General features: G+C 43.7%; 1 protein-coding gene across 1 annotated transcript in view; it reads left to right on the forward strand.

The window, feature by feature from the left end:
• Positions 1 to 8995: 8995 nt before the first annotated feature.
• The window catches only part of LOC111868866 (dual specificity protein phosphatase 14), a 14811-nt gene continuing 4355 nt past the window's right edge, over positions 8996 to 19451 (forward strand). The window contains exons 1-2 of the mRNA XM_023859907.2: positions 8996 to 9359; positions 14496 to 14748. Coding sequence (XP_023715675.1) covers positions 9253 to 9359; positions 14496 to 14748 — 360 coding nt within the window. The 5' untranslated portion in view covers positions 8996 to 9252. The remainder of the gene's footprint in view (positions 9360 to 14495; positions 14749 to 19451) is intronic.

Raw genomic sequence — 19451 nt, forward strand, 5'->3', positions numbered from 1 at the left:
GGCAGTCCTGCCTGCAGCCCGTCACTACCGGTTCGTTATATAAGACGAAGCCAGATGACAATGAAGTTGAGGCGAAGTTGACAACTACTGTATTCTGTGTAAACTAACGGTGACTATGAAGAAAGCAGTCTTCTGGGATGTGGCACCGCGTAACAGTCCTGCTTGTACTGGTTCTCACGGTCTCTCCGCGTGCGGATTTCTTATTTTTCCTTCTACCCTGAAGATGGAGGAGATACGTTCCTCCGAAACGTCGGTTAACACCACATCAACGCGGTGCCACATCCCAGAAGACTGCTTTCTTCATAGTCACCGCCGTGAAAACCTCAAATCTTACATAAGAGTGTATTGCTGCCTCACACGTAAACACGTGTTCTGTTATTTTGATGTAGACCAGAATGGTATGTAGGCCGCGGGGTTCGGCGGGAGGGAAGAGTTCGGCACATGAATGGACGCAGAAGCCATAATTAGTGAATGGAAGGGGAGAGGCGCAGAGAGGGATTCAGGGCTAAGAATGCGAACGAGCCCGGCCCTTATATGCGTACATTGAACGCTCGCTGCAAGTGTCTTGATCCCTCAGCGTTTATCTGACATTCGCGAAAGTTTACACGTACGCATACCAGCATTTCTTTTGAAACAATGGTTAAATAAACAGACGGATGGACATGCACGTTTTGCTTCTAGCGTGGGTTGCAAGGGATAGAGTTGTGGTCTATAACTTCTCCTATTCAATTCCCAGACTTACCAGTAAAGCGGTGTAGCATGTTTCTACAGACGAGGTTCTGGGAACCGAGCCACGAATCTCTAGGTCTCCGCCATATACATGCTGAGACTGGTGTCCACATGAAATGACTTCCACTTAAAAAACGTCTCTGTAATATACACAAGTTTCCTCGTGTTCAATTAGTTAATCACCACGCCATATGATGACGTATGCGGGAGAGCAGGTATAGCTTTAGCTTCCTTAAGCGAGTGGTCAGTTTCACGCTCCGGCCTCCTCCTTACCCCTGGGGAAGCTGAAACTTAGGATGACTAAATGTAAACGGTTAAGTTATGACTGCTTAATTAAGCACCAATCCATGAAGATGTATAGCTACAAGCATTCTTAACTGAGATCAGACAGCGATGAGTGGTCAGCTACACTTCCTGGCCGCTTTACCTCCAGGGATATCTCTCTCAGCATCAGTAAGTAATGAAGTGGCCGGTTGGGACCAAAGCCGATCTGGAAACTGTGGAGAAGAGATTAATCTGATGTCTCTGTTTAGAATCGAATTCCGTGTCCTGTCAACCAGTTCGTAGTTTAGAGAATATATCGACTGAGCTATCTTGCATCTATGGCACGATGAATAGCGAATAGAAAATTTGAAGGGGTGTGGCAGGCCGTGGGGATTTGTTGCGCTGACCACGCGACACCCTCTATCCGCAAAAGTTTGCGCTAACTTCGCCGACAAGCGGCGGCCGCTCGGTAGGTATAGTTAGCTTGCGGACTACACGTCATGGAGTTTGCTTTTTGTGGAAGGAAGTTACTGTGGCATAATTTGAGGCGCTGTATCAGCATACGTTTTCTTTCCATTGTATTCAGTCAGACATAATACCTTTTACGATAATCCATCTGTGTACGCCAGAATTTCGCAAGGATGTAAAAGCGACTCACAGAGTACCGATGGATGGGTGAGTGCACGCCTTCCCATGCTCATCTCACACAAACTGAAGCAGGGATAGTCTGCATAGCTCTTGGGCTGTGAGCTAAAGAATCAAGTACACGTGGTTCGAATCCCGGCAGTAGCAACGCCCGGAGCTACTCTGGGCCTCACAAAGCCTCACATCCAGAGAGTACAGGTAGCTTTTTCTCCGAGGTTAAAGAGGCCAGGACGTGAAACTGGCCACTCACCTCTATCTAGGGCAGAGAATAATAACAGGTCTTCGTGGCTTGGTGCTTAATTAGGCACAAGGCAACTTTACTTTTTTTCCATTTTGTGCTTCAGCCCTCATTTGGGCCTAGGCCTACCTCCATGAAACTCTCCGTTTCACTTCGATTTACTAGACTTTACACATACGGTAGGACTCCTTGGACGAGTGATCAGCTCGTCGCAAGGCCTCTACCTGTAGACAAACACAGAAAAACGCACACAAACATCCATGCCCTGAGTGGGATTCGAACCCACGATCTCGGCTTCCGAGCGAGCGAAGACAGCCTTAGACCGCTCGGCTACCTGACCGGCCAACTTTACTTTTCACCTTGCATAAATGTATAGAAGAAAACGCCGGCAGTGTAGACTACCCACGAGACATATTTCTGAAGCTCTGACCAAGTTATGAAAGCACCTTAAGATAAATCTTCCTCGCTCTGACACACGGAGGACCGTTGCGTAGGTGCTTCTGGGTCTGGAGTGTCGTGTTACTTTGCACGCAACAATTCGTGTTTTGCGGCCAGCCCTATGCAAATATTTTGCTTTGATGAGAGACTGGCACATCATCAGTCATCCCCTGTACCCGGGACATTTAGTGTACCTTCACTCAAATGTACATTGCCATACAATTCCACTACAAAGCACAGTGCGACCATCGCAAATAAGTGCAGAGGCATCGGGGATGATAAAATCGACCATTAAAATAACAGACGCAAATGACGTTTCTGATATTACATGTTTAGTTTCATGTGCATTGGTTTCTAATAGGTATTCGTAAAGTAGATGTAGATACTGTAGGGTTCTGACGATGCTGTATAACACACAGAGATACTGGGTTTTCGGACTTTTCCACTGTCCGGCTTCTAAATAACTACGAAAAAACTCAACGTTTCGGAAACTGGATCTATTTCCGTCCTCAGCTGAGGGAAGACGCCTTCAGGCTAGCTCTTTCTAAGGGACCCAACAGAGTAGGTGTCTTCCCTCACCTGAGGACGGAAACAGATCCGGTTTCCGAAACGTTGTGTTTTTTCGTAGTTATTTAGAATCCGGACGATGGACAAAGTCCGAAAACCCAGTATCTCTGTGTAAAGTAGAAAATATATGTAAACTATCTGATAATATACGTACATTAAGATAATGATTGATGCTGGAGGGAAACTCTAGTTAAACGAAAGATTTTATAAAGTCAAAATTTTTACTTTGCTATCTGGAATATGATACGTTTGTAAGAAGAAGTTCTGGGATTAATTAATTGCACACTATCCTTTGATACCACACGGACCACACAGAAAAAAGAAAAATTTAGGGGGGCAAAGTAAGTTAAAAATTGGAATGCCAAGATTGATAGTCTTGGAAGATACAGAGAATGATTTACGGGCGATAAAAAGAGATGGAGATAAAAGTCAAATAATAGAACGGGAGGGAGTACGTCGTAAAGGCGGCCAAGGTTATCAGAGCACCTCAGAGCCAAGCGGTAAATAAGTAAACGTAAAGTTGTTCCTGTGCTTAATTAAGCACCAAGCCAAGGAGACTTATGGCATGAGAGGAAGTGAGAACATAGCTCCCTGAATTCTTGACCTCAACATTAGATGGAGGTAAGAGGACAAGAGGTTAAGTGCGCTGCAGAGTCAGTCTGCGCACTGTGGGGGGAAAAATAAATCTCTGCTCCTGTCGAGGATCGAACCCCGATTCACCAGTCTTCCAGTCCAAAGTTTAATTACTACACCGATCAGAAGTGTTCCTGTTCTTACTTACCTGGAGGGGCTGAGAAAAATTTGAAAAGCGTCAGTTATGATAGATAATTAGAATGATCAAGTCAAGGAGGATGAGGTGGGCAGGGCATGTAGCACGAATATGGGAGAAGAGGAATGCATATAGGATGTTGGTGGGAAAGCCAGAAGGAGAGAGACCACTGGGAAGACCAAGGTGTAGGTGGGTGGACAATATTAAAATGGATCGTAGAGAGATAGGATGGGATGGTATGGATTGGATTGATCTGGATCAAGATAGGTACCAGTGGAGGGCTCTTGTGAACACAGAGATGAACCTTCGGGTTCAATACAATGCTGGGAAATTCCTGTGTAGCTGCACAATTGGCGGCTTCTCAAGAAGGGCTGAGCTCCATGAGTGAGTGAGTCAGTTACGACAGGCAGTGTTCAGGCCGTGAATTGAACACCGAATCTCCTGAACGGGAAGCTGGAGAGCTTTCCACTCGACTGTGTCTTTCAGTGCCGATCGAATACATTATTATATCTGTTTATTTGTGGGTTACTTGGCGCTGCTTTCAGTAGCTAAACTCGTATACAGTCGGAAGACACGTACGAAGTGCGTACAGCTTACAGCACTACAATATCAAGCCTATATATTTTATCTTCATTACATGCAAGCAGGGAGCCTAGATCGCTCAGTCAATACGACGACTTGGCTACGGGCTGGACGACCGAGGAATTGGGGTTCAATTCCCGACAGGGCTAAGAAATTTTTCTCTTTTCTGGGGCCCAACTAGCCTCCTATCCAATGGGTACTGGAGGCATTTTCCCCAGGGATAAAGCAGCCACTGCGTGAAGCTGACCACTCACATATGCACAGTACCAAGATCGAGAATGGTGTGGCTATACCTCCACTCCTCCATACTTCTTCATGGCGTGGTACTTAATTAACTAAGCTAGGGATAACGTTACCTTTTCTGCTTTATTACATTAGGTCAAGACAAGATTTGTGGTTGGGAAGCACACCAAACTGGGGGCCCACTACGTTAGTTTCATTTAAGGAGGTTATCCAGGGCCTGAGCGTTGTTCACGAGCCTGAGTGTAGATTAAAATAATTTAATGCAAGTTGACAGTTATATTTCCGTATTTTTCAGTAATATTATTTATTCGTATTCGTGGATGGAGGTACTTGGTTCGAATCTCGAACAGGACACCGGCCACATTGAAAAATATATTTCATAGTTTCCCTCAATCCTTCGAGGCAAGTGCAAGGGAAGTACCTCAATTAGATTCCAAATACTTCCTTACAAATCCCTTCCATTTTAATCAATCATTCATCATCCTACCAGTCGACGCTACAAAGTTTACATGCTGCACTCATGGCATCGTAAAATAGCCCCTCCCCCCAAAAAACGTTAAATTTTGTTAAATGTCGTTGATAAAAGCGGCAGATTTTTATCTTTTGATTAGCTGCGTTTATATCTGAATAATATTTAAATACTCAGTTTGTATCGCTCAGAAAACATTGTCTCCGTTTCAAAGACCAAAAGTTTAATATTGCTGAGGAGGGGGAATCATATAGAACACACAAATAAACCCCGTCGGCACATTGCATTTCCTTTATTGTAAAACATGTGGTGGATGTAGTAAACATTTTTCTTTAGAGGGTTAGTGAGCAAAAGCAGAAATAGCAGTAAAATTTTTTAAACAGAAATATATTACTACATTACCGTTTATTTATTCTGGGTTCCCGAAATCAGACGTAAGCATGTAAATTTCGCGAAATTGCGTTCGTTTCTTGTTGTTCATATATGACCACATAAATATGGGACAGGGGCCAGTAACCCCTGAAATAGCAACTTGGAAGGGTATCTGCAGCATACCGTTTCCCCGGAGCTGTGCTAACAACCAACATTCTTTCATACTTACACTGTTTATTCTCATTTGGGTCTTGTGGTGAGATTTATAGGGGAAAAATTCAAACAAAAGGAACGGGAAACTGTATTTAAGTTCTGGAAACGGGCCATGTAAATTGAAAACAGATGGCGCTCCTATCTACTTTTCTCAAACATCTCTATGCCGCGTTCTTATTCTGAACATTTCATTCTGCTATGGTTACTGGATGACAAGGTTTAAACAAGTTACGAAATTTATGCACCAAGCACCCGTCTAATTTATGATTCAAGTGTCTCCATATATTTTCCGTGATTCATTTTACTACTCTGTCAGTATATCGAACCGCGTACCTCCACAGTAGAATTCTAGAGTGTTACCGTTATGCTAGCCTGCTCAGTCCCGCTGTATAACTTCAGGCCATTGTGTGCAATAAAATTTGCACATGGGGGGTGGAGTACGGCTGGATCCACTCGACACGTCGGCCATTGATTGGCCTATTGTACCTGCCCCGGGTGGAGAATTTCGTGGAATGAAGTTTGGCAGGGGAAACCGAAGTACTCGGAGAAAACCCGTCCCAGCGCCATTTTGTTCACCACAAATCCCACTTGACCAGACCCGGGATCGAAGCCGGGCAGCCGCGGTGGGATCGTGTGCAATTAGTCTAGGAATTAATTTTAATTCTCATATGTCAGAATTTAGAGTTTGGATCAATAAGCAACTGAAAGAATGTACATTCATATAACTCGAGTAGTGTAGACTGAAAATACGAGTTGAATTTTCGGATTAATCTCTAGGAATAGTGTTTATAAAGATGTCCACACAGAAGCGGCAAGACTTAACATCAACCAATGTAAACAGTGGGGATAAACGTAAACTTAACGTGATACATACGGTCAGGCGTTCCCCACGCTCAGAGAGAATTTCAAAGTGAGAACATCAGAACTGTAACGTGTCGAATGATTTGTACTGACCGATTTGTTTCTCAGTCTGCCTCGTCCCCAACAGGTGAATGTCTTGAAATATGTTACGATCCCTCTCACGCCATTCCTTTCAAACTTGTCATAAATAACCTTCCTCGTATGCTCTTCGATATAACATTTTCTGTTTAGCTGCCACAGAATGGTTAGGCGATAAAAACTATCTCTGTAACAGACCGTGGAGACCCATAGGGTTGTGAGACGTCGAGGCTCCCACATTTCGTAGACAATCGGCTCACAGATGGCAGTGAGGTTGTCAGCCTTACGCGCCGGCCGCCCTTTACCCCCAGGAATATTCCTGGTACTCATTTCTGTTAGAGGCTGAGTCGACCCCAGGGCCATAGTGCGGCTGGAAGGATTAGATCATCTGAAATATCCCGTGACCCTATTGGGAATCGAACCCGCGACCTACCGGCTTGTGGCACAGTGCCTCAACGAACTACACTACCGCGTGCTACCCTGTGTAAATATAAGCTGAATAAATAAAGTAAATAAAATAACATAAATGAAATATATTGTCTTATGGATTAGGATGTCATGCAGTCTCGTCTGAGATACTAACGTCTCGGAGAAACATATTGCCTCAATATTCAGGGCAAAAACGGAGGATGTATTTCCCCCCCCCCAAGACGTTGGTACCTAGACTATTGCATCTTCATCAGATAGCGACACAGATGGTTACGTCACGACTATAAAGTTACTGCATTCTGTTTTCAACATAAAATGCGAAACACAAACGCCATAACGCAGATCTCGTTCACAACACAAGGATCTTCTTCCTCTGTAATGGTACGGCGTACCCTCAACGATATTTTGGACAGACAAGATCTACCAGGCGACACGGCGCCAGAGCTGAAAGAAAAGCCACAATAAAGATCTTCGTCCGAAAAACTAAAATCTTATACCCGTAGGCCTGGATCACAGATGGACTTGTAATAAACAGGTTTCCTGAACGTCAACCGCCTTACAAGTAAGCCATAACGACATAAACGTAAAGCTATCCCTGTGCTTCAGTAGGTAAGCACTACACCATTAAGTTGTATGGGGGAGTAGAGGTATAGATACACGTACTTTTATAAAGACATGAAGATGAAATTGAATTCGTTTCTCCAATTATCTAAAAGATCCAGTGAAAATGTGATAAAATTCAGAGAGTTGGGAACCACAGTAACAAATAGAAATTTAATTCGCAACGAAATTAAGAGTATCAAGAATCCAGGTAATCCTTTCCCCCATTCAGTCCAAAATATTTTTCTTCTCGTCTGCTGTCTAAAGACGTAAAGACTAAAATACACAAAACTACGATTGTTCCTGTAGTTTTGTGTAAGACTTGGGTGTGAGACTTAGACTCTGACATTAAGGGAAGAACACAGACTGTCTGTGTTTGAGAACAGGTTGCTGAGGAGAATATTTGAACAGAAAAGGGATCGTACGACAGGAGGTTGGAGAAAACTACCTAATAACGAGCTTCATAACTTTACTCTTCGCCAAATATAATTAGAGTGATAAAGTAAAAAAAAAAAAAAGAGAGAGAGAGAGCGAGCGAGAGAGAGAGGTAGGGTATTTAGCACGCATTGGAGAGATGACGAATGCATACAGGTTTTGGTAGGAAAGCCGGGGAATAAAAGACCACTAGAAAGACCTAGAAGTAACTGGGAGGACAATATTAAAACGGATCTTGCAGAAATAGGATGGGGTGCTGTAAACTATATTAATCTAGCTCAGAATATGGACCAGTGGCGGGTTATTGTGAACACGGTAATGAACCTTCTGTAGCAATAAGACAACCATACCGAGCAGGCTGCTGACGTGGTAACGAGTCTGTCAGGTTCGAATCTCGGTAGGGATACAATTATCCTTACCGAGGTATCTCATGATTTTCCTCAGTCCACGCAGGAAAATATCGCGACAGTGTCTCAAATTAGGCCACGGCCACTTCCAATTCGGTATGCTCTGATCATATTACCATTGATGCTATATAGTGTGCGCGTCATTCAAGTAACCACAAACAGAGAGAGCAAGAGAACACTACTGTCTGACTAGACACATGATGTTGAGAAAGTTCTTCCTGAAGAGAAACGCAAGTAAATTCTATTCTTTGCAGTATCGTTAATTTAAACTTACTTTTTATTGATCCTATAATAGGACGTAATAAATTGCAGTCATTCCAAATCCCCATATCCCCTTGCGCTACCTGTATGACGCATGTATCCTGTGTTCTAATATTAGAATCCTCAATAATGTTGACTGCATTCCTGTTCAACATTGCGTGTTGACTTTACATAAAAATAGTCATATACAGTAATTATAGAATAATTTATTCAACTCACTTTAAAATATAAACCGCCCACTTTTGTGTTAACATTCCGATGTATAGTGAAGACAGTCAAAAATAACAATCGTTACATTCGTTAATGATGTTTATCTTACTTCTGAGCATGCGCAGAGTAGAGGAATCCCCCAAAACAGGTGAGCAATGAATAGCGAATGTTTGAAACGCGCGTCGACTTCAGATGCGTCAGCACAGCGCTAAAGTGAGCGGGGTTGTGGGATAGGAGACAATCGCAGCCCGCAGTAATCTTGTCATGAAGGAGGCTGAAGTCCTGGTATCGATTCAAGTGAGGTTATTTTAATTCTAAATCTGTGTAATTTACGAACATGTGAATATGAAGATATAAACTTGAATTTCTTGGAGATAATTTGCTATTCTTTAGTCAAAGAAATTTGTGATTACGTTCCTTGTGACATTCCATTTATATCAACATGAAGATCGTACGTGAAGACGTTTCAAAACTCGAAGAAGAAAGAATCATTCCAAAGGAGAAGTCTATTCTAACAAGTGAGAATATTCAGGTCGCATCAACACAGAGTTACGAATTCATAAATTCTTCTTTTCTTTATCTCTACAGTTCTTAAACGTCGGCCCGAAGGCCAAGAACCACGACTGAGGGGTTTCATGGGTTTCCTTTCTTCCTCCAGGCAAACGCCGGGATAGAAACTCAAATTGGATCACAACAGCTTCTTTCCTCATTTTTCCACTTCGTCATTCACTAATCACCCGCTATTCAGCGCTATAGCCTAAAGTCTGAGCTACTGACAAGTGTCGTTCATAGAGGCCTGCTTGCATATATTTTTCTTCGACCCTGAAGATGGAGGAAGTTCTCTCCCCGAAACGTCAGTGAACATTCGTCGGACTACACTGTGTCACATCCCAGAAAATTGTGTACTTAATTTCCTAACTTGTTCTTTGTATGGTACTTAGACGTTGGGGGTGGGGGTGGGGGGACAGAAGTAGGCCTATAATTCGTCGACTGTGTTCCAATCACAGGGGGCACGCGGTAGCGTAGCTGGTTGAGCCACTATGCTACAAGCCGGAAGGTCGCGGATTTTATTCCCGATGAGGTCATTGGATTCTTCAATTTACCTAATCCTTCCAGTCGCACTATGCCCCTGGGGTCGACTCAGCCTCTAACAGAAATGAGTACTACGAATTTTCCTGGGGGTAACGGGCGGTCGGTGCGTGAGGCTGACAACCTCACTGCCATCTGTGAGCCGACTGTCTAGAAAATGTGGGAGCCTCGACGTCTCGCAACGCTATGGGCCTCCACGGCCTGTTACAGGGATAGCTTTACCGTTCTTACCTCAGGTTCCCATCCTAACAAAATGGCTGACACAGTTATGACGTATGTATTGTAGAACAACTTAACTGAACCTAAGTATGGAGTACAGTTGTTAGTCTCGCTGAAGTGTGTACTTAATGAGCAAGATAGTTAAGCTGTAAATCTTCTACCCTTTATTCGTGAGATTCCGCGTTCGAATATAGACTGGGACATATAATATAGTATGAGAGATATTTTATGATTTTGCTCAGTACCTCCAGTCGAGGTAGTGTCTCAAATTAGCCTACGGTCGCTTCCTTTCATATCCATTCCATTAATCACTCGACGCCACAAAGATCTAATCTGAATCACTGACACCGTCATTAAATAAATACATAAATATCTGTCATGCGTCTAAAACGAGGAGTCCTGTAGATTCCGTTTTTCTGACAATTTCAAATTCACGAACAGGCTAAGAAACTCGTCGCCTATCTCTCCTTGCATATAGGCTACCCCTCGCTTCACCAGTTGTAACAATGTGGGAAGAATTGCGGGCAGCAAGGTTCTCCTTCCAGATGCCATCGGTCGCGATTGAAACAAGCGAATGTAGCAGGGGCCGCGTCATCCGTTTTTATTTCTGTATGATCTGGAGAGCTTCAGAATGCGTCAAGAAGGCGTGAGGGCGAAAGCAGGAGCCCAGTAACTCTTCAAAGTAAATTAAAGTAAAGTAAAGCTATCCCTGTACCTGGCCGTGAAGGCCCATAGGGCTGTGAGACGTTGAGGGTCCCACATTATCTAGACAATCGGCTCGAAGATGGCGGTAAGGTTGTCAGCCTTACGCGCCGGCCACGCTTTACTCCCCAGGAAAATTATTTAATTAATTCCTGGTACTCATTTCTGTTAGAGGTTGAGTCGAACCCAGGGCCATAGCGCGGCTGGAAGGTTTAGGTCAATTGAAAAGAATCCAATGACCTCATCGAGACTTGAACACGCGACCTTCCGGCTTGTAGCATAGTGCCTCAACAACGTGGCTATTATGTGCGCCACCAGCTTCAACAGTAAAAAGTACTCAGCTTCTTTCCCTCCTTCACAGTGAATTTACGCGTTTCTTAAAATTCTCAGAATAAACAGCTATTATTTTCCTAAACATTATTATCAGACTGACTTTCGAAAACGAGACCCAGTGTGTTCTCTATGAGGTAAGAACTGAATTTGTAAGCATTATTCATACACATTTTAGGCTTAAAAGTGTCAACCACAACTGTTTTCTTGGTTCCCTTCTCCCTAGGATGTTCACAGGTACAACTTATATAACGGCGACGTTTCGTGTATTCTTCTTCTTAAATAAATTTAGTTTTATTTTCTGAAATTAAGCAAATATGACAATAATAGCCAAATCGACGGCCGTTGTCCTAAAATAATGACAAAAGGTACAGTTGTCCCTGTGCTTAACCAATTAAGCACTACTCCATGAAGGAGTATGGGGGAATGGAAGTGTAGCTCCACATTTTCTTGACCTCGGCAATAGCTGGAGGTGAATGATCAGCTTCACACCCTGGCCGCTTTACTACCGGTACCCACTGGATAGGAGGGTGGGTGGACTCCAGAGCCGGTCAGGACGACGTGGAGAATAGAAAATTCTTGACCCCACCGAGACTCGAACTGCAACCTTTCGGTCATCCGAGGGATTTGAGTAAGAGTCCCGTTGTCCTAAAATAATATGTTGGAAATCGGTAAGCTGTAACCAGAAAACATAGCACATTTTTTATCAATACATTGCACAGCTCTGGTCTCAAATCTTTTTGAGTTTTATGAATATGCTGACGATGCTATCTTAAATAAATAAGTTTAATCTCCTGCTTTCTATAGGACTGGAAGAAAATCGGCGAATAGCCCTTTGTTAATATTCCTACATCAGATACTCGACATACACCTATATTTTTACTATAGTTAGTTAGTTATTGGAGAGGGTGGGTTTCCCCATGCACTTAGACCAGTATTGGTCCACTGTGCTTCCCTCTATGATATTCTACCAGTCTCTATATCCTACCGATATTGGTGAGTACCATCAGTCCCGCCCAGCCAGCGAGTCCGGCTCTACTAGCTGAGAGGTATCTATAATGCCTCCCCCATCTACCAGAGGTGTTAGAGACTACGTGTTGGGGGGGAAACGTCCGTTAATTTGGCTCAGTGACCTCCTTTGGAGATATGAGGTTCTTTTACGTGCCGTAAAGCTACGACATGGGACCCACGGCTTAAAATCCCTCCCGGAGGACTTGTTCCCTGAATTTTTCCGCCCTTAAAAATTCCACGACCTCCGCCGGGTTTGAACCCGCGTACCACGAGTCATGAGGTGGGAACGTTACCTCTAGACTACGGAGGCCGCTTATATTTTTACTATAGGTGATGTTCAACAGAAACCGGTCCGAGGCCATCACTGGTACACGCTTAAGAATCGAGGTTTGCACGGCAGTGATTATGGAAATTTAATCTGATACATCGTTACAAACATTGATGAGGGACCTGCTACCTCAAATTTCAAGGCACGAGAGCTGAATTCTACAGCAGCCTACATAAAATAACCACTGTGCTTTAGAAGGTTAACCATACAACAACAGACGATGAGTGTACATCATAAAGTTCTACGTTTTTTATTTCTTTTATTGCCTTGATCTCTTGTGCGTTCAAATGCTCTCCTCAGCGCTTCATTTTCAAGTTCCCAACCTAACTAATTTTAAAAATTAATTCTTTTTGCTTTGCACCTTTCTTGCCGCTTTCTGTTCCGCCTACTATTTGACCTTGAAGATAGAGGCAGTAAATGCTTCCGAAATTTCGACAAACTTCTACCAGACTAAATAACATCAAATATATCTTTCGCTTCAATTGATATGTTGCAAATTAAATATACATTTCCTTTGAACTGATATATGATAAATTACGCAAAAGACGTGCTCTTTCTGTAGTGTTCACAATTTTACAGGTAATTTGAAAATGCGTCATGCTTAATTGCAAAATGCGTTACTGAAGTTACGCCTAAGAAGAAAAGACGTGAATGTGCGATGAGTCAGCTGGGAGTACGTTGATACCTAACATCATCACCAACGTGGACAAACACGAAGACACTAATTGCACTGTGCCATTACCAAAATAACATCGTCCTTCCTGCATGTACATCGTGACTGCATGTCTCTCACTGGGGAGCATGTTCACAGTCATACACACTTTGTGATACTTTGAAGCAGGGCTGACACACTGGCTGCCCGCCAGTTTGTTTCGTGCGCTCCCCCCCCCCAACATTATTCTTCCTTCAACAACGTATGTGTTAAAGTTCTCCTCTTAAAACGGAGAAGAAGAAGAAGAAGAAGAAGAAGAAGAAGAAGAAGAAGGGTTAATCCTGTCGAAATAAGAAACTTACTAACTAACTAATTGCTCCATCCTATCAATTTACGCTACAAATCAAATAAATGTCATGGCATAAATCATGAATTAAAGTACATTTTCCCGTAATTAATTCAGCACCACGCCACGAAGGCGTATGAGGAGTGGAGGGATTGTTTCACTATTCTTTAACTCGGCAGTAGATGGAGGTGAATGGTCAGCTTCACGTCCCTATTCAGTATTCAGTACTCAGTATTGAGGGGGTGGGCTTCCCCATGCACTTAGACCAGTTATTGGTCCGTTGTGCGCCCCCATTTTAATTTCTACTGTCTCCATTCCCTACCGGTACTGGTGCTTACTATCAGCCCCTTTCTGCCAGCGAGGTTCCAACCTTCTACTGGCAGTGGTATCTAATAGTTAGTCCCTTTCTGTCAGAGAGGTCCCCCCTCCTCTGGCAGTGGTACCTAATATTTCTCCCATCTACCGGAGGCATTGGAAACTACTTTGGGCGGGAAACTTTTTGGCCAAATTTAGCTCAGAGGTCTCCTAGAGACATGAGGTTCTTATACGTGCCGTAAATCTACGACAAGGGACCCACGGTTTAAAGTCCCTCCCGGAGGACTTGTTCCCTCAATTTTTCCGCCCTTAAAAATTCCACGACCTCCGCCGGGTTTGAACCCGCGTACCGTGAGTCATGAGGTGGGAACGTTCCCCTTAGACTACGGAGGCCGCTTTCACGTCCCTACCTCTTTACCCCAGGGGAAGCAGCCCCCGCTACCCATTTGACAGGAGAGAGGGTGAGCCCTACAGTCGGGGTGGCGAAGAGAAAAATCTCTTGCCCCTGCCGGGAATCAAACCCAAATTCCTCGGCCGTCCAGCCCATAGTCCCTAGTTATACCGGCTGAACTATATAAGTACATAAAATATTACACACAGTAGTAGTACAGTCCGAGTCAGTTTGCCTGAACTGTGGGCAGAAGCTCCTTCCACGCTTTCAGTCCTCTGTATGTGATTTTGCCTTACGTGCAGGCCGATCTCGAAGTCTCCGCTTACGTCAGTGTGCGAGGTGACGTCATCTCTACTGCTCAGTGCTGCACCCGCTGTCAACCCGGGGCTGCTGCGAGAAATGGGAGTCACCTGTGTTGTGAACGCTGCCTCTGAGCTACCGGACACTCCATTACCCAATGACCGAGAGGTTGCGTACTATAAGGTCGACGTTGAGGACAGACCCAATGCAGACCTTCTGTCTCACATGGATTTTGTAGCGGACATGATAGAGGAGGTGAGTAGCGGTACACTCTGTCATCAGCGGTAAGTTCTGAAATATTCACTCACCACATGCGCCATGGGCTTCTACCGGCTGAGAAAGAATCATACTTTCTTTTCCCATAATGGAGACGTCTATGAAGACCCATTAAAAAGAAGTGAGGAGCAGATATATGTGTAATTGTGAATAGAATTTACTGTCATAACACGAAACAAGGTACTTGAGTTCGTGGTGAACTGGAAGGGCCTAACATGAAATAAGCACGTTTATCCTATAATCTTCTTCTTCTTCCGCAATGGGGCCATCCAGGGAGAACTATTAAAACTAACTGAAATAAACACGTGGTCAGTTTCGTAGCAAATTCAGACTGTCGCAACGCGAAATAGCTCTGTGTCTGGTTACTCAGCATGTTTACACTTTTGCAAAAACAAACTCCGTGGTTTTAGCCGGCAAGCGAACTATGCCGACCGAGCGACCGCCGTTTGTCGGCGAGGTTAATGCCATCTTTAATGGATAGAGGGCGTCGCGTGGTCAGCGAAACGAATCCCCACGGCTATTAATTTCGGTTTTCCAGACCGGTGCCGCCGTTTCCTTGAAATAGCTCCTCAATTATCCTCACGAGGCTGAGTGGACCCCATTCCAGACCCACTACTTCTCAGAAAATCTGGTAGCGCCGGGAATCGAACCCAGACATCTGGATCTGTAGCCAGAAACTTTCACCACTAGACCACAGAGGCGGTCTACTTTCTATATCTGCTTTCAAATGGTTGTAACATAATGGAAGAAGTTACTGATTACATTGATTCATAGGCCTACAATCGACCTAAATTCTGTTACTTCATCTGTCTCATGGCCGCGCCATAGCTCAAGCGGTTAGTCGCTGGCTTCCCACCACGGCGGCCAGGGTTCAATCCCTGGTCTGGTCAAGTGGGATTTGTGGTTGACAAAGTCGCGCTGGGGAGGGTTTTCTCCGAGTACTTCGGTTTCCACTGCCAATCTTCATTCCACCAAATTCTCCATCATCATAATCACGCGGGGCAGGTACAATAGGCCAATCAGTGGCCGCCGTGCCGAGTGGACGCAGCTGGACTCCACTCCCCACTAAGCGAATTTAATTTTTAATTATCTCTCTTATCCGATGTACGAGTAAAGAGACATCATCGTTGGAAACGATGTTTTTCATACTTATTGGTAATATAAAGGACAGGATTTGTTTAATAGACGGAAATTTGAGTTTAATAAAATTTACTGCAACGTTGAAATTCATTTAAAAGAATTAATTTACACATAGCGAAAGAATTATATATGCGATGACCAACCCGACTTCGAATGCCCCACCGATGATCCCTATTCTAAATTCGTGCCAAAAGGATGAAGACCTTGGGGGAGACCCTACAGATGCTGGTTCAATACCTTAGAAATGGAAGACGGATATTTTTGGACCAATTCAACATAAACACTTCAACTGTACAACGCAACCACAGTTATTTACGCTAAGATCAGATGTTGAATAAAAACTGAATTCACGAAATATTTGTGACATCTTCAGTTCTTTTCTGTACCACGTCAAGGAATTTCACATTCCTCCTGTAAAGAGCTGTCGGGAGGAAACAAAATATTTTGGCCTGAGTGTCTGAATTCTGATTTGTACACTTCTTTACTGATTCAACTTTCTGTAGCATCACCAGGCTCCAACCCAGAACCCAGAGTTCTACTTCTTAATGTCTTCCGTTAATATTTACAACTGTACCGGTATCAGGTTGCGTCAAGGTGCCATGACATCATTGTGTCCCTTGGAATTGCAAGACAAATGGAAGGGCATTCATTAATTAGGGCCAGCCAAACAGTGTGTGCCGATCACAGCGCGGTATAGGATATGAACCGTCTTCGCCCGCTCAAACACTGGGATCGTGGGTTCGAATCCAACTCGAGGCATGAGTGTCTGTGTGCAGGTAGCGGCCTTGCAACGGGCTTATCCCCTGTCCAGAAAGTACACCGACTGCGTAAAAGGGAAAGAAACTAAAGAAGAGGCCAAGGTCCAAAAGAAAGGGCAGTAGAGGCGCAGATAGATAGTTAAATCAGTGCGTATGACCCAAAAGGTTTCTTGAGACGGCACGATTTTAGGGGCACCATATTTTCAGTCCCGTTCTTTTACGTTTTGTTAAATGAAAATTAATATATGATTTTATTTTGTTCCAATCCTGACCACCAACTTGCACTTATCCATACATTCCATGCAACATCATTATCATGATCATTGACAAAACAGCCCTTTTTGAGCCGTAGTCTTCCTTAGAAGATCCTGCCAGAGTGCATCCGGTTTTCATTTCTTCGGATTTCGTAACAATCTTTTTTTAAACCCCCAACCTGGAGGACTAAGTCTCTGTATTTATGTCCCCTAGTGACAGGGTGGCCCAGTTATACCCCCAGGTACGTGGTTCGTCGCCTTCTGCTACTCACAGGGCTACGGTGGAGGTATTCTAACCCGCCTCCACATGGGATATTATGTATACATAATTTAAACTGAAAAAAGCTGGCAATGGCGTGTAATCTACCCGGCAGAGATATTGTGATTGTTCTCACAAGACGACCGCGTATTTTTATTACAGCTTCTCATGACTCATGTTTCAAGAATGTATGTGGCAACTTTCATCACAGTGTTTGAGAATTTGGCGTTATTGTGAGCAGGGATTCAGACATTTGAGTTATTTTTAACTGCGGGGGGTGGAGGTGGAGGGAAAGGGTCCTAATTAGGTCATGAAGGTAGCGAAATATTCTTTACCTTTCACCTTTACCAAGCTCTCTACCAGGCCAACGCCCAAATACGTCACTCAGATTGTCAGAATACATCAAACTGTATCATGCAAGAATGGAACTATGCATTCCTTGCTGTCTAACGCAGCTTTCTCATTGTAATTTATGTTCGTTTATTTATGAAGCAACTATTATAGGGGGGTACTGAAATTGATTTTTGTTTGATATAATTACATCTGTAATTTCAGTGATCATCTTGCCCACTTTACTTACTTACTCTTGGAGCTGAGCCCTTCTTGAGGAGAAGCCAAATCTGCAGCTACTCAAGTATTTCCCTGCATTTTATGGAACCCGAAGGTTAATCACTGTGTTCACAAGAGCTCTCCACTGGTCCCTATCCTGAGCCAGATCAATCCAGTCCATACCATCCCATCCTATGTCTCTAAGATCCATTTTAATATTGTCCACCCACCTACGCCTTGGTCTTCCCTGTGGTCTCTATCCTTCTGGTTTTCCGACCAATATCCTATATGCATTCCTAGTCTATCCCATTCGTGCTACATGCCCTGCCCACCTCAACCTCCTTGACTTGATCATTTTAATTATACTTGGAGAAGAGAACAAGTTATGGAGCTCCTCGTTATGCAGTTTTCTCCAACCTCCTGTCACTTCATCTCTCTTCAGTCCAAATATTCTCCTCAGCACCCTGTTCTCAAACACCCTCAGTCTATGTTCCTCCCTTAATGTCAGAGACCAAGTTTCACGTCCGTACAGAACCACAAGCAAAATTATAGTTTTTAGCGTTTGATGAATTTTCTTGAGAAAAATGAATTTTGGTTCATCTTGCCCATTATGCACCAAAATTCAATTTTCTCAACGAACTTTAGTCAAACGCTAAAAAGGATATAGAATCTTAACCATTTCATGCCGACAGACGGGCACAACGAATATAACTTACTAATGATGCATTGTTGCGACAGAAGCAATAAACAGGTTAGTTTCTTGCTTGGCTTACTTCTAGGCTGTGAAAATGGAGGCGACTGTACGTTCCGACGAATTGTCGGTATACATCCACCAAACTATACGGTGTTACAGTCCAGGAGATCGTGCCCTTCAGCGAAAAGCATATTAAAAATTAAATTTTAAAAAATGAAAGCATTGCGAATTTCTGCCAGTGATGCCAGCATCAGTAATGCATTGGGAACAGATGAAGAGGGCTGGTAGCCTGTGACAGGGGCGTGTGCCAATGCTGTACGCATTTTCTCCTTCCTTTATTGCCACAGTTCTGTCTGTTTTGTTCTCTTTAACAATTAAACCTCCTGACACATCGTTCAGTTGCAGTCAGGGCCGCAGACATGTGTTACTGGGGCTCCCAAACTGGGAGGCCCCGGGTAGCTCAGACAGTGACTTCACACTGAGAACCAGGAGAATTCAGATTTGATTTCCGATGGGGGTGACCACCGCGTTCAGACCGACTCTGGGACCCATTCGGTCTATCCAGTGAGTATTAGGGGCTCTCCCTCAGGGGTACAGGCCGGAGCGCGATGCGAAGCACTCGCTGGCAACTACTACTGAAGATTCACCCATTGAATTGTTTGAGTCTTCAAATTACCCACCCATATTAAATAAAAATATTAAAAAGTTAATACAAAATATCACAAGATTAACTATACACAGCAAAGCTAATACATTAAGTGAAAACACTTCATTCTGAGTTTCATCCAATAACATGACATAATCAGCAAAGTACTTAACGCCTCTTAAACTGGCAGACGTCCCATAGCCAACTCATGCCAGTGGGTTAAGAAACACTGGAGTTCTTCCTCAACAAGGTCTATTCTAATAATGAGATTTAGTGAAAAAGATAAAAACGCATAAGTATATATATATATATATAGGTGTGTATGTGAAATGGCAGTCTGCTGTTGCCAAGTCAGACCAAAGTTCGATTTATTATAAATGAT

The sequence above is a fragment of the Cryptotermes secundus genome, unplaced genomic scaffold (assembly GCF_002891405.2).
Source record: "Cryptotermes secundus unplaced genomic scaffold, Csec_1.0 scaffold523, whole genome shotgun sequence".
NCBI lineage: Eukaryota > Metazoa > Arthropoda > Insecta > Blattodea > Kalotermitidae > Cryptotermes > Cryptotermes secundus.